The 15,480-nt window shown below is 43.4% G+C and overlaps 1 protein-coding gene across 10 annotated transcripts in view; it reads right to left on the bottom strand.

Moving 5' to 3' along the window:
* The window catches only part of MAGI2 (membrane associated guanylate kinase, WW and PDZ domain containing 2), a 763,702-nt gene extending 749,798 nt beyond the window's left edge, over nt 1-13,904 (bottom strand). For all 10 annotated transcript variants that reach the window (XM_049814030.1, XM_049814031.1, XM_049814020.1 and 7 more), the window contains exon 1: nt 13,566-13,904. In XM_049814030.1, the coding sequence (XP_049669987.1) occupies nt 13,566-13,866 (301 nt within the window). In that variant the 5' untranslated portion in view covers nt 13,867-13,904. The remainder of the gene's footprint in view (nt 1-13,565) is intronic.
* Between the last annotated feature and the right edge of the window lie 1,576 nt (nt 13,905-15,480).

Below are 15,480 nucleotides of genomic sequence, written 5' to 3'. Positions count from 1 at the left end.
CTCTCCAAGAAGAGTGGGAGGGAAGGATACCAAAGAGATGGAGGTGATAGCACAAAGAGGGACCAACAGCTCTCCACAGAGGGACACAAAGTATAACCTTTGGTGTAACTGCAACTGAAATGGCCTTAATGAAGCCCTGCCTAGGATTACCAGATGTCCCCATAACATCAGGATAGTCTCACTTCTCTGCGATTCCTTAGTAATTTGGAGGGATGTCATCTGACAACTCTAAACCCTAGCCCTGACTTTTTGCAAGTTGGGCTAAACCTAGGATTCTGCCAATAGCCCCACCCAATTTGGGTCAAAAGATGGCAACACTAGGGCTCTGAAAGAAGCCAGCATCCAGCAAAGCCAATCTGAAGTCCCCCAGCATTGTGAAAAATGAGAGGTTCCCACTGGGTTTTTAATTAGTATTTTGTACGTGTCAGTTGGCAGACCAAACTTTGCCTGGGGTAACATTTTTTTAGGACTTCTCATATTTCCAAAACAAATTAGGAGTTTCTTAAAAAACAAAAAGAAAAGGGAAAACAAAAAAATAAACACCCCCAAAACCCCCACACAAATTATTTATAATTTGCTACTCGTCAGCAGCTTTAACAGGCCAGAAGAATTTTAATAAAAGTCTCTCTCATAAAGTGTGGTTGATGTACCTACATGTCCAATTAGCACTGCAAACAAACATAAATATCTCATTAAAATATATACATGTATATTACTTTGGCTTCCTATACTTTACCACTTCCAATATATTTCTAAAATGCGTTTTATCTGAGGAGACAACACTCCATCACACGCTCACCTCTGTACACACCTTTGCATGCTTGTGCTTCTTTGTAATTGACAAAGCTGCTGCTTTACATGGGATTTGTCATGGAATTTAAAATAAACACCTAAAAAATATTTTAGTCAAGCAATCAGTAGAAATCCTCATGGAACAGGAGAGGGTTTTCTTCGCAGTCTGTGTGCCTTTCCTTGGACGCAGTACTGTTTGCATAGACTTTTAAATTACATTGCAGGGTTCTTCACTCTGTTATTGATTGATCTTAGATTTTTGGCAAGTCATTTCACCACCGTGTGGTTCTGTCTCTTCCTACCTATCCACTGTGTCTAATTAGCCTTTATAAACCCGTTGGGGCAGCAACTGTTTCTCACTGCCAGCTTGTAGTACCTGTCTCCATGGGACTGATTTCAGTTGTCATCATAGACTAATAGTATCAGTCATGTTTTAAGAGATTTTTTTTTTTAAAGAATAAAAAGAAAAAGCTAAGCAATTACATTGGAGAAATACAGTGCCAGTTCTATTGATAAACCATACATATTTAGATAGATCCTTTCTTTTAAAAGCTAGACAGGCTTTAAATAACATTAAAAAAAAACCCCAAAACATAAAAAGACAGCACACATGATGAAAATATAATCACTATGATTGTGAAACTCAGCAATTTCCCAAGAGTTTTTAAGAACAATAACTCATAGCATACATCGGAAGACCAAAGATAGGAGGAAGTTTTATGCAGTCCCAGCTTCCCTCCCCACACTGAAATTCATGGAGGTTGGTGAGGACACCAAGGTTAACTCCCTGTTGGGGGAGTCTGAAAAAGCAATTTTTGTAAAGGATTTTTAGAATCTGGAAGCTATTCAGATAGTTTAATAACAAAAGTAATATTTGTGTCTAGAGGGATACATGTGGAGACTTCTGTTTTAATGTCTCGGCTGCAAATCTCTTTCCCAGCAGCATCCTCCTCACTAGCTGGCCAACAGCATGCAGATACGGAGGGAGGAATTCTGCAGCTCACTGCAAGCAGTTCCTACAGCAACTGGTGAGAAAGTTGTTTACTACTTGAAATCTACTTAATATTGACCCGAAAGAACACTATTGGATCCCAATTGGATCTGCTACATTTCCTAAGAGAAATTGATACTGCTCTGGTCACACAAAGGAGGAGGTGCTTCCCCAGGTATGCCAAAAAAAAAAAAAAATCTTCGGTTTCTCCAACTTTTACATTCAGAAACATTAATTTTATTACCTTTAAAACATACACATGGACATGAATCCCTATCAAGGCAAAGCAGCTGTTATACTTCTGCAAGTCAGATTAATTGTACACAAATCCCTACAATATTTCACACATATTTAAAGGAGACATTTTTAAATTTTATGGGTTCATCTGTTCTGAAGAGTATTTCAGTATATAAGTACCACAGGCATAACATAAAAACTCAACACAAATATGAATCCAGAAGACCTTTTAATTAATATTTCAATTACTGACTTTTAATTTTAATTAAGAAAACCCAACATCTTGATTTCACTTTATTTTTGCAACAAAACCTCCAGTGCTGTGATGCATTCTTTTCCTGAAATCTTTTATGCTATTTTTACTGGAAAATGACCAAATAGAGTGAGTGTTGAAAAAGCTCTTTTTATTGGCCTATCAGAAATTCCAGTAATTCCTCTAGAAGTTTACAGAGGGGAAATGTTCTTCCACAAGTAAATGGAGCAGATAAAAAGAAAAACTGAATTCTTTGGAAAATTTATTCTCTGTATACAGTATAGCTACGTTTTTTTGAAAGGCTTCACTAGCAGTAGCTGTAATGGAAGGACCATGAGACAACAGACCAGTGCTACCAATAACAGAAGGTCCACATTAGTCATAACCGGGCATTTTCTTTTAAATCATATTCCTGAACTTTTGTCCACTTCACAGCTTCTATCACCAAGACTGAGATATTGTCAATTTTAGTTACAGATCCTACGTTAAAATTATACAGAATATTTCCAGTACGTATTACCAAGGAAGTCATTATGGCTAACTGTATTTAATGTGAATACTTCCTTACATTGCCATAGAAACTAGAGACTCCCAACTTGAAATTGTCATGCTAGTTGCTATAACAAAAAGGTAGTTCCTCTCACCAAAAGGTTTCAGACTTTGTGCATGAGACAACAGGAAGATACAACAAACCCACATGGAAAGAGAAATCAGAAATACCAGCAAAAACAATCACTGTCAATATAATGAACAGGAGTCACAGCACACCACCTAATATTGTCAAGCGCAGAGTAGGCATCTCAGCAGAACTGACCTTCAAGGAGAGTTTTGCAAAAGAATAGTGTAGTGGCTGTGCAGGAAATTTGGAGGGGAATTACACTTTACCTAACCAAAACAAGCAATAGTTTAAACTGAAAAAGTGCTCACCTCCTGCCCCAATCTGCTACAAGAGTTTAGCAGCTGCTGCCTTTCCCACTCCACAAGGATTGCACTTCGATGATGGGAGCACCTAGGTGCTCCATAAGCTTATTAAGTTTGCAACAGGACTCTGCAACACTTTGAAATACAAAATGCTGTTCTTATAAAAATACAAGGACAGAGAATTAAAATACAATGAGATTAATCCTTGTTTATACTAACATACTATTTTGGAAGTGTAAGAGAGGCTTATGTGACATTTATTAATGCAGATTTAGCACAAAGAAGGGCTTAGCAAGGAAATAACAGGAACTAATACAGCCATTTCATTTCATTTCATTTCATTTCATACTAGTTAAAGAACCAGCCATCTGAATGCAACACATTAGAAACTATTCAGTATAACTCATATGGGGTACAAACAGGACCATTCCTCAATTTTCAATTTGAGTTTAAAATCAAACAAACAAAAAATGTGTGTTTTAAGAATTTGCATGTGAAACGGATGTACTGGAATGAGACTGATGCCCTAATTTTGTTTCCTTTCAGCTTCCATAGCAGAGTTAGGTGTGGCTTTATGAAATGGATATATTTTATCAGAAATATGCAGATTAATTCATGATTGCCATGAAGGAAACGAAGCTGGAAGATTTTTTTATTTTAAAAAAACCCACCATAAAATGTGCAATTTAACAAATCATATTCCACATTTCATTTTGACAAATGCAAGGACATGAGATATGAAGATACCAAGTTTAAATAGGTAAGTAATAAAAGACGACTTGTACCTGTTTCCAGGAAGGATTTCCACTCTGGGATACTAATGTTCCATTAGCACAGCTATACAATTTACTTGCTAGTATACAGTGTAGAACATTTTGCTCATTACATTCCTACTATTATTTTCTAGTTGTTCTGCTATTCATAGCGAATCTATCAGCACTACTCATAACTCTAAAATCTATTTCTAGCTTTTTTCTTTTTTCTTTTTTTTTTTGCATACTGAGGAAACAATATTTCTTCTATTCTAAGTTTTTAAAAACAAACAAACAAACTTGCTATGACTCTGTAGATAGCGAGTGATCTCAATTTTGTCCTCAGTGTCTAACCTAACAGACTTCCAAAGGAAAAACCTGGCCCCCAGTGTGATAATCTGGAGACTCTGTGAACAATTTAATTCTGGATAATTCAGTGAAATGACTGCCATCACTAGCTATAGAGGCTACCATATGTTGTCAAGGCTGTGTCACGTATCTCCCAGACCAGGGACAATGGGAGATTGTTACACCAGGCTTGCTCCCATCAGAACAGGAATGATCTGGAATCATGGAATGCCAAAATTCTGGGTCAAAACAAGTTTCTGCATGCTTTCTGAAGTAAATTTGAGCATAGAGGGTAGAAATATCTTACTGGCAGAGTAAACTGGTTGGTGCTAGTGCCAGACCTGAAAGACACACTACTTGAAAGGGTCAAGGTGAATTCCAGTGACACAGGAAGCCCTGAACAAAGATGCTTCAGTAGCAGAAAAGCTGTGGAGCAGGCAAGATAGAATGACATTGGTGGCAGGTAGGGCTCCATGGTTTGTAAGAAAGAAAAGGTATACGGGGGAACTCCTTTAAGTACACTGATCTGAACCAAGGATGATTGATTCAGGAGAGTCAGAAAAATGGGATATAGAAATATAAGGAGGCATTATTTCACCTATAGATTATTCTCTGGTAGTGGACATAGCCACTCCGTTTTGTCTGCAAACCATAAAACACATGCATGCTTGGTTTTTTCTTCATTTTCACGTTGTCTTGAACACCTGAACTGTAACCCTTGCTTCCCAAGGTCAGACGTCTGAAAAGAAAGGCGTAGAAGTTACTTCGTGTTTGTGGGCCAGCACTACTTCTGAAGGTCAATGACACCACAAGCATTTTGGTACCAGAGAAGGGGGATGCAGAAAGTAAGCCAGGGAGGTCAAGGTGCCGTGTCAGCAGCAAGGAACCCAGCATGCAGTTCTGGCATGACAGTAACTAAACACTACTTGGTAAATCTCCATTTTTCTAAGACTGTCACACACATACAAAAGTCATCCTACACAAATATGTGTCATCCAACACAAATATGTGTTTCTCCCCCATTTCACAGGGGGCACCATTGTTTGACCCTGCTTTGGTGGGAACTTGGGACAGAAACATAGATGCATTAAGAACAACTTGTGATTTCAGCCAAAGAAGAAGGAATACCATTTTTTCATTGGAATGAGTCAATTGTGGGTATTTTAGAGAGCCAGCTTTAGCTCAGCATTCTCCTAGAGAAATTGGCTGCTCATGGCTCGGACAGGTATACTTTTTGCTGAGTAAAAACCTGGCTGGATGGCTGGACCTGAAGAGTTGTGGTGAATGGAGTTAAATCCAGTTGGCAGCCAGTCACAAGCGGTGTTGCCCAGGGCTCAGTATTGGGGCCAGTTCTGTTTAATATCTTTATCTATATTGAGTGCACCCTCAGTAAGTTTGCAGAGGACACCGAGCTGGGCAGGACTGTTGATCTCCTTGACAGTAGAAAGGCTCTACAGAGGGATCTGGACAGGCTGGAAGAAGCCTTATTCTCCAAAGAGAGCAACAAAGCTGGTGAAGGGTCTAGAGCACAAGTCCTATGAGGAGAGGCTGAAGCTGGGGTTGTTTAGCCTGGAGAAAAGGAGGCTGAGGGGAGACCTTATTACTCTCCTCTCCAACTACCTGAAAGGAGGTTGTAGTGAGGTGGGTGTTGGTCTCTTTTCCCAAATAACAAGCGATAGGACGAGAGGAAATGGCGTCAAGTTGTGCCAGGAGAGGTTTAGATTGGATATTGGGAAAATTTCTTCACCAAAAGGGTTATCAAGCATTGGAACAGGCTGCCCAGGGAAGTGGTTGGGTCACCATCCCTGGAGGTATTTAAAAGACATGTAGATGTGGCACATAAGGACATGGCTTAGTGGTGGACTTGGCAGTCCTAAGTTAATGGTTGGACTTGGCGATCTTAAAGGTCTTTTCCTACTTAAATGATTCTATGATTCTGTGATTCCAACATATTTTGAGGAACTAAGACAGACCTAGGAAATGCATGTTGCCTGTGCCGGAGAATCTCCCCAGGGCTGTACAGTTCTCTTGAATATGACAGAACATGTGATTTCTAAAACCAGTAATATTTTAGATTAAGAATCTCAGATTTTTTTTCCTGGGACTTTCTCTCCCACATTTTACTTTCTCCATTTTGTTCCTTGTCTAACTTTCCTTCATCTTGAGTTCATGCATTGTAGAAATAATCAAAGACATCTAGGAGAAACGTCTGAAGCTGATAAGCAGAGTGAAACAGCATTATTCATGTATTACTAATCATAACCTATATATGAAAGAGAAGACACCTGGAAGTGCTGTGTTGACAGCAACATACTTTTTGATTAAGCTGTCTGGATCCTAGCAATCTGCATGTGCTAACTAAGAGTTCAGAAATAATGCATTTGTGGTTCATTTATACACTATAAAAAGGGTAAATACATGGCAGATATACACAAACAACAGCCTTCTGTCAACTCAGCTTCTAGTGAAGAGTCCAAATTATGGATAGGAGGTTTGAATAAATGACACTTTTTAGGCTAATGTTAAAAGAACATTCAAACCAGAAGAACTGTTTTAGAGATTATCAATTACCAATGAGGATTTTTGTACAGTTTAGGAACTCTAGATAAAGTTCATTTTTGTTAAAGCCCTTCACTCTCTTCCTTTTCTCTTGCTTCTGTCTGCCATTCCTCTTTCCATTGTGGTAGCTTCAGCCTACAGTGAGAAAGCTATACAAATGGCCAGAAAAACTGTTACACCACCTTACTGGATAGATTTCCATGAGGTTGAAAGCAAGCTGATTTGTAACAGATTAGTGTGCTGAAGAGATACTGTTGGGATCACAGCCCCTGTGATTTTAGAAAATTCAGTTAAGGCCAGCATTGCTATGACATTCAGCAACAAAAACCAAAGATAGGCACTTTGCTCCAGAAATCAATACCTTCAAACTCTGCGCTATAGACTGCACCTGCATGGGTAAGCATCTAGTCAATCTTATTCTAAAGTTTATGATCCATTTTATTTCCTACTGCAGAATACTGTGCCATACTGCACATTGCTTGGCCACCAGAGTGAACAGGTTCACTGTAACTATATATATATATATGTATGTATGATGTATATATATGTATATGATGTATGTATGTATATGTATGTATATGATGTACATATATGTATATATGATGTATATGTATATATATGATGTGTATATATACATCAAAACTTGTATGAAAAACATTCTAGATTAGTACTGTAGCCCATAAATATCATTATACATTATATTACTGTGTAGCAATACTACACAAAGTCTTACACACTCCCAACCTACAGATAAAAAGTCCTACCCATAGCTCTCAAAAAAAAAAAAATTCAGATGTGTATGTATACTCATATATTTATAAACACATATTATATGTATGGAAGAAAAAGAAGTACTTCCAGAATGTTAACACAGTCAAGCAATAGCACTGTGTTCTTTGACCCTTGCCTTGATACTCTCCAGCAAAAAAAAGTTTCCTTTTTTGTTTTTAATTTGTTTATACCGTTGTGAGGAAGAGAAGAACAAGAAACATCTGCTTCTACAACTACTGCAGCACTTTCCTTTCTAAAATCCTTTTAGAAATCCTTTCCTTTCTAAAATCCCTTTCTAAATCACAGTTATGACCACCTCCTCACATTAATCCCTTCTGAAGGAGCACTTTCTCCATGTATACACCACTTCTTGTATACAAAAAATGTAGATGAATAATTTATCAACTCTTTCATGTCATGAAAGGAGTTCCTCATTTATAAAGAGCAAGAAGATCACACCAAAAGCAAAAGCTCAGAATCCATATCTTTCATGAAATGCTGAATTGATGCAGGTGAGGTTATAGGATGCATAAAATAAGTCACATGCAATTTTACCCCCTCATACCAGTATTTTCCTGTGATGTCAACAGTATCAGCAGATGGACAAGTGTTAGCGTGAGATTAACTTTACCATATGGGACACAACAGAACTAAGCAGAGCACTCTCAATTATTTCATTTCTTCAAGGAAATGATGCACTAACAAAGTCATGGCCCCATCCTTTAATGGCACATTTGTAACTCTCAGAGAAGGAAAAAGACTGATGAATATAATTCTACTGCCAGTGAACACACAGAGTTTCTGACATGAAACATCACAATCTCTCTGGAGGAGCTGAAGAATAAATCACCAGCTACATGAGTCAGAAGTCAGCTTCAATAGTCTTTAAATTAAGATGGACAAGCATAACAATGACATAAAGTAATGGTAAAAAGAGAACTCTGAATTTAATTTCTAGAGTTGGTAAAATCCTAAGGAGTGCAAGTTAGGAAAAAAAGAGTAGGTCTGAAGTACAGTTTATTTTCAAAGACTATCTTTGCATTATATACCAGAAGTGCAACCATCCAGGTTTTCATAGTTCCTTGGTTTTGTTTTCTGCAAGACCCTTGTGATTATTTTTTTTTTTCAGGAAAATCATGCAGCTTTCTATTGTAAAATATTGTTCCTTATATTAGTGAAGAAAATTTTATCCAACATTCACATCTTGGAAGATAGTATATATTGATACCCAGGAAGAAAAAACACAAAAAGACAATCTGTATGCACTGAATATTTTAATGAACGTAGAAGAGAATTATTGATGAACTTAAATAACCAAAGAAATTTCTTAAAAAACATAACTATACACAGGAATATGTGTATGAAAAAGTCTGTACAAAAATAGTAACATTTTAATTAGCCGACATGGTATTTACATGTGCAGGGAAAATCTTTGGAAAACCAAAATATTCCTGTACTTCTCTTTCTAAAGGCTTGTCACAAACTTTTAAAGAAAAAAAAACAACCTTAACTGCAAGCCAAGTTTTAATTGCAAAATTCATGGATGAACTCATTAAGAAAAAAAAAAAACAAAACAAAACAGAAGGCTACTAAATTCCTGAGCCACAAATCACTGGGTGCTGGGATAGCACTGTCCTGTCCTTTCTCTCTTTGCTGGGAAACCACTGTTGCCACTACCAGGAACAGGACGCAGAGGATGCAGACCTGCGGTCTGCCCAAACACGGCCACTCTTGTCACCATCCTAATGAGGCTCCAAATCTCCTGACTGGGAAAGCACTTGCAATTATGCCCAAGTCCATCTATAGTCAGCAAAACATTTTAGTGTATGCTTACTGTTAAGTAAATGACTAGACTGAGAAAGTAAAACTGGTTTTAAGTCCCTCCTTATATTATGTGTATTAAATGCCTTTTTGCATAAGGAGCTAAAGCATTATGGGTTGAAGCTTAAAGTCTGACGATTTAGAGTCAAATCAGAGACATTAGAAACCATCAATATGACATATCAATGTTATTGGTATTTCATATGGTCATGGCACTAAATACTTCTAAAAGTAAATTAAATTGCTCAGTTAGTCAGATCACCTGGTTACTTAGTATGTCCAAACCATTTTCCTTGAGGAAGAGACGTGTCAGGCAGCAGCTCCAGGACAAAATGTGCTGCAATGCTCCTGAGGTCTGAAATCCATGTTTTTGGATCATTCATTGGGATTCTGCTGAGGGCATCTGTGGAAGTTTATAACTCTATGCAAATAATAAAGACCCTGGTTTACGCAGTGCAATTGAGTGGGCTGTTCCTGCAACCCTTCAAACTAAAACCAAAGCTGTATTGGAGTCTGTGCACATCACGGACCTGTGTAGGAATTACTTGAGAAAGATACTGTGGATCTGAGACAGCAGCGATGAACAGAGTGGAACTGGAGACAACATTGCTCCTCACATGACTCCTCCCCATGTGATTACTTATCCAAATTAGGATGCCTTTCCTTAACACATTGCTACTTTTACAACTACGCATCTGTGCATCTGTAGGAAGAAGATAGTACTTAATCTAAACTGTTCTGCATGTAACAATCATCACATACGAAACTCAGAAGTATGTATTTCAGAAACAGTAAGGCTCTCCTCTTCACCAGAGAGAGCAGAAGTTCAGAATGCACAACATTTGCAAGTATGCCTGACTAATTTGACTGCTGTACAAAATTCTCCTATTGAAAGGGTATATACTCAAAAAAGCAAAGGTCTTTACATGTGTTTTAAGAGAATCTCTGTGATTCTGCCAACAGTAGCACAATAAGTGGTTCACAAAAAAACTAACAAAAAAACCCAAACAGGAAATAGTCTCCAAGGAATAGTTCTCTGTGAGCTCTTACAATGAAGATTAAATAATAATAATAATGGTTCTTACAATCTTTTCTCCCCATGCAAAACCAGGCAATAATTTCCTGCATTAAAACCTTATTTATTGGGTGTCAGGAGAGTTCTATGTCGGCTCATATCATGGAACTGCTAATTAGTTTCTCATGATGTTTACTCCTCCTCATGATATAGAGCAACTCCTACATTATATGATTGTTTTTTCTAAGTTAATAATTTTAGCTCAAGATGTTCAGCTCACATAAAACAGCAATATTCCATCGGTGTTTTTTTAAAGAAGCATTGCACCTCGTAATGTGATAAAAGATGAAGTATTTCATTATTTCCAAGAGGGGAGTGTTTAATCAAACACAACGTAATGAAAAATCATGAAAGCACCTTTATTTTCCATACTTCAAAACAACTGAGCTAATTCCTGCAAACCGAATTAGCCATTCCCTGATTTCATCTACAAGTGAATTTTCACTGCTGAATTATCAAAACTTTCAAATGAGAAATACTCACAGTCTCTTAAGCATCACATTATAAATAGTCATGTCCTACCTCCACATTTCTCTCTCTGACTTCATTCCTAGGCAGCACTGAAGAAGCAGCTACAGTCACATGGTGCATTCAAGGTCATGCTATTCTAATTTACAGAGATATCATTGATAAATTGTGTGGAAACTATGATAATGGAGTCATTAACCTTGTTCCAGCACACTAAAGGTGTTTTATAATTAAAAGGAGAACAAAAGTTACAAAAACATATAAAGATTTTAGTGCCCAGTTGTTTCTCTCCTCCACAGTGCTGCGAAGTACTGTTAGGGAATAGTAATTTGTTACTGTAACGTAGATGCCTGCTGCCTGTGCTTTGTAACCAAAGGGTGCACAGATTAGACAATTACACTGAAGGAGGAGTCAGGTGGTAAAATACCAAACCATTGACCTTTTTTTTAAAAAATAGGAAGTTGGATCCAGAAGGCCTCTCCCTTTGGCGAAATAAAGGATGCTGGAGCACAAGAAAGATCATTCCAGCCAGGAAGGCTCTCAGTCCAAGAATCTATGCCGAACTGTCACTTCCAAACACGCAGTCATCTGGCCAGTGCTTTGACGACTTGCATCAAAAGTGTAGTGTGTTAACATACTGAAGTAAAAAACCTCAGAGAGAGAAAGATATATATAAACTAGGCGGAATTTAGAATTCATCTTCTATGTCTCATTCAAGAAACTTGCAGTAATCCACGGACGAAAAGCCTGACTAATGTCCCTAATGCATGTATGACAGATATCTTTATTAAGGGTACACACATTAATGAATCACTGGTGATTGCTTTGACTTAAAGAGAAATATTAGAAAAACAGTGAAGAGGTGGGACAGAGACTGTTTCATGTAGTAAATGAACGTAATCTTAAATTGGCCTTACTGTAAGGCATCTGTAGGATTTCTGGGGGGAAAAAAAAAAAAAGAATTCAAATAACTTAACAATGTACCCTTCCTGACACTTCCACCGCTGCTTCTTTTTGAATCCCACCACAGTAAGACCAGTCAGACTAAAATTGTTAATAAACAGAGGAAACTACAGAGCAGGTTTCCTGGAGTTCAGGTGCCCAGAGATGACACTGTACTGCAAGACAGAATCCATTATACTCTTTCCTAATCTTCACCTATCAAATAAACCATTGTGTCTCCCTGCATTGCCTGACTAGCAAGACATAATCTACAACATACTGCACAACTCACCCAAAAGGACAAATAGAAAAATCCCTGATCGTATCTGTATTTAGAGGTTTGACCTTATGTAGATAACTGAATGTGTCATGAAGTACATTCTGAAGGCCTGAGTGAAAGTCAAATTATTTCCACTGATTCTGTCGGTTTGGGATAAACTAGTGATCGGCACGTCCTTCAAGCATTCAGAAGTATCACAAATGACACTTTAAACAATACACCACCAATTACAATGAGGAAGTTAAATCACAAAATTATACCAAATGTCAGCGGAGCTCTCCTGTATGTCCTCTGAGCAAAGGCTGCTGGCTATAGTAACAGAGCACAAGCGTCTCCGATGCACGGCATCGAAAATCTTCCCACCGCAGAACTCCCCCAAGTTCTCAAAGGCTGAGCTTAGCGCCCGGCTGAAACGCGTACTTGAGCGCTACGCGGACAGCCGCTGCACCATCCACGTCCAAGGAGCACCCACAGGCTCGGTTCCCAGAGCAGCCCACAGCTCCTGCGCTTCAGAAACGCTGCCGGGGTAGCAGAAGCCTCCTCAGGAGCGTTCAGCTGCAGACAGCCCAACTCAGCATAGTTTAAAGAGGACAGAGACAAACCACGTAAACAGCATCTGTGGCGTCTTTTCTCGACTAGTGACTTTCCTGGAACTGCATTAACCTATTACAGTCCTTCAAAAATAAATCAGGGAAACGGAGGAGAGGCAAAAGTAGACCGTTCTCTCCCAAGTTTCTTTCTGCCTCTCCCTCCCACTTCTGCCGAGCTCCCCGCGCCCTAGGATTAGGCGATCGTTTTCACCGGGGATCAAATGAATGACTTTTCCGCTAATGACACTTAAGAGATGCTAAAGCCGCCCTTAACCCGGCGCGCCGCGGCCAGCCCCTGCCCCCCACGGCCGAGGCGCCCGGAGCGCAGCGAAGCCGAGAGCGAGCCCCGCTCCGCAGCCGTACCGGCCCGCTCCTCCGGCCCCACCGCCGGCAGCGGCAGCGGCACCCGGAGGGGCGGCCGGTGCCGCCGGCGGGGCGCGGCGGGCGGCGCCCCGGCCCCGCACGGGGGATGCCGGGGGGGTGCTGCCCGGCGGCGCTGCCGCCGTCGTCCCCCCCCCCGTCCCCCTCCCGCGGCATGGCGAAGCGCTGTCACTGACGCACATTTAATTCGCCCGGCTGCGGGCACCGCGCAGCGCCGCTCGCATCCTTCCCCCCCACTCCGCCGGCGGGGAGGGGGCGGCTCCGGCGGGGAGGGGGAAAGTCAAACTGCAGCAACAAAGTTGCTCCCCACCGCTCCCCCCCCCCCCCCCCAGACGTGCCCCGGGGGGCAGGGGGCGAGGGTGGGGGGGTCCGTCCCCGCCTTACCTTGCTTGACGCACTTGAGCCGGATGGGGTCCTTGCAGTGCTTGATCACGGCCAGCACATCCCTGATGGTGAGCCCGGCCACGGGGGTCTCGTTCACCTCCAGCAGGAGCTCCTCCGGCACTAACTTGCTGCCGCCCTCATAGGCCACCTTGCCGGGCTTCACCTCCCCCAGGTAGGGGAACTGCCCGTTCTCGGCGCCCCCCTTCAGCTCGAAGCCCAGCTGCCCCTCCGGGTTCCTCACGATCACGATCTCGTGGACTCGGCTCGTCCAGTGGCTTTTCTTCTTCAAGCCCTTGGACATTGCCGTGGGGATGCTCTGCCCGACTCCCTCCCGGTATTCCGTGCTTCTTCCCTCCCTCCCTCCCTCCCTGTCTTCCCCCCACCCCGTCCCCGGGGCAGCCGGGCTCCTCCGGGGCAGGCTCGGGGCGGGCGGGGAGCGGCCGCCGCTGCTGCCGGCCGGCCGGCGGGAGGGAGGGCGCGGCGGCCCCGCGGGGCTCGGGAGCTGGGTCGGGGAGCGCCGCGCTGCCCTCTCCGTCCGGCTTTAGCTGATATCCATGGCAGCCGCGGCGGCCGGGACCCTGCCTGTGCGTGGATGTACTAGTTGTAGAGAAACTGGCAGCGGGGAGGGAGGGAGGGAGGGAGGGAGGGGAGGAGGGAGGGGAGGGCCGCGGCGGCGGGAGGAGGAGGAGGAGGAGGAGGAGGAGGAGGAGGAGGGGTGGCGGCGGCGGTGGTGCCGGAGCGAGGCGGGCGCTGCCTCGCCGCTCCCGCCTCGCCTGACCCGGTAGTGAAGGCCGAGAGAGAGGCTGCCTGGCACGGCCGGCAGAAGGCGGAGGGAGAGCGGCCCGGGCGGGGGCGGGGGGGAAGGCAGCCGGCGGGCAGGCGGCGACAGCGGCGACCCCCGGCCCGGTCCCGTCGTCCCCCCCCACCCCAATCCCCCTCAGCCGAGAGGGGGCGCGCGGGGGCAAGATGGCGCGGGCGGCCCCGGCCGCGGCCGCCCCTCGCCGGCTGCCCGGCCGCCTCAGGCGCTTCCCGGCCGGGCTCCCCCCGCTCCTGCGGGGCAGGCCGAGCCCCGAGCCGTCCCGCGGCGCCCCGAGCGTACGTCTGCCGGGCGGCCCCCGCGTCGGTGGTCTGCCCGAGGGGGAGCGGGAGGGGGCCGCCGCGGTCCGGGAGTTCTGCGCACGGCGGGGAAGGACCCAGCGGCTGACGGGCTTCGAGTAGGTGGCCGCAACGAACAAGTGGCGGCCGTTCCCCTCGAGGATCTCGGCGTCGCGAACGTTCGCAGGGTGGTTTCCCTCCCTTCGGGGGTCTCACGCTTCAGTTTATTAAGTTGTACGTGGGCATAATTCTCAACGCGGGTTACCGTGGCCGCGGGAGACGGGGGCTGATAGCCCAGACGGGCGATACACCTGAAAAGGGTATGTAGCGTGGAGAAGGGTGGCGGTTTTTTTCTGTAAAATCTACTTACCGTCACCCGCCAGATGTTCACCACCCTCACTCAGGTTTGCCATCTGCTCCTTGCCCTTAAGCCCCAAGTGACCTTAGCGGCCAAAGACCGACGTTTGCAACCTCCGTAGCTTCGCTCTGCCCCAGGGACTGGGGTGCATTTTGTGCAGCAGGTGATGCTGTAACCCGCCCCTCCTGTGGGCTCTCCCTTTACTTAGTCCTGTCATATGCCTAACACGTGTGCGAGCAGCGGAGTGTAGCAGTTGGCATGTCTTTCCGAGAAGCTTGCCTTGCCTGAAAAAATAGTTTCCATCCGAAGGGGAGATTGACAAAATACAGGCAGAGCAACCTCCTGACTTTTAAGCGCAGTTTTTGTGCCTGCGGGACATAGGAGAGCGGGATACGTGAAGGCGGGGGTCCGCAGACAGGGTACTGAATGGGGGAAGGCGGGAGAAATGTAGCGTGTGTTACA

Source organism: Accipiter gentilis, chromosome 11 (genome assembly GCF_929443795.1).
Source record: "Accipiter gentilis chromosome 11, bAccGen1.1, whole genome shotgun sequence".
Lineage (NCBI taxonomy): Eukaryota > Metazoa > Chordata > Aves > Accipitriformes > Accipitridae > Astur > Astur gentilis.
The sequence above is the reverse complement of the archived record's forward strand: the minus strand, read 5'-3'. Positions and strand labels throughout refer to the sequence as shown.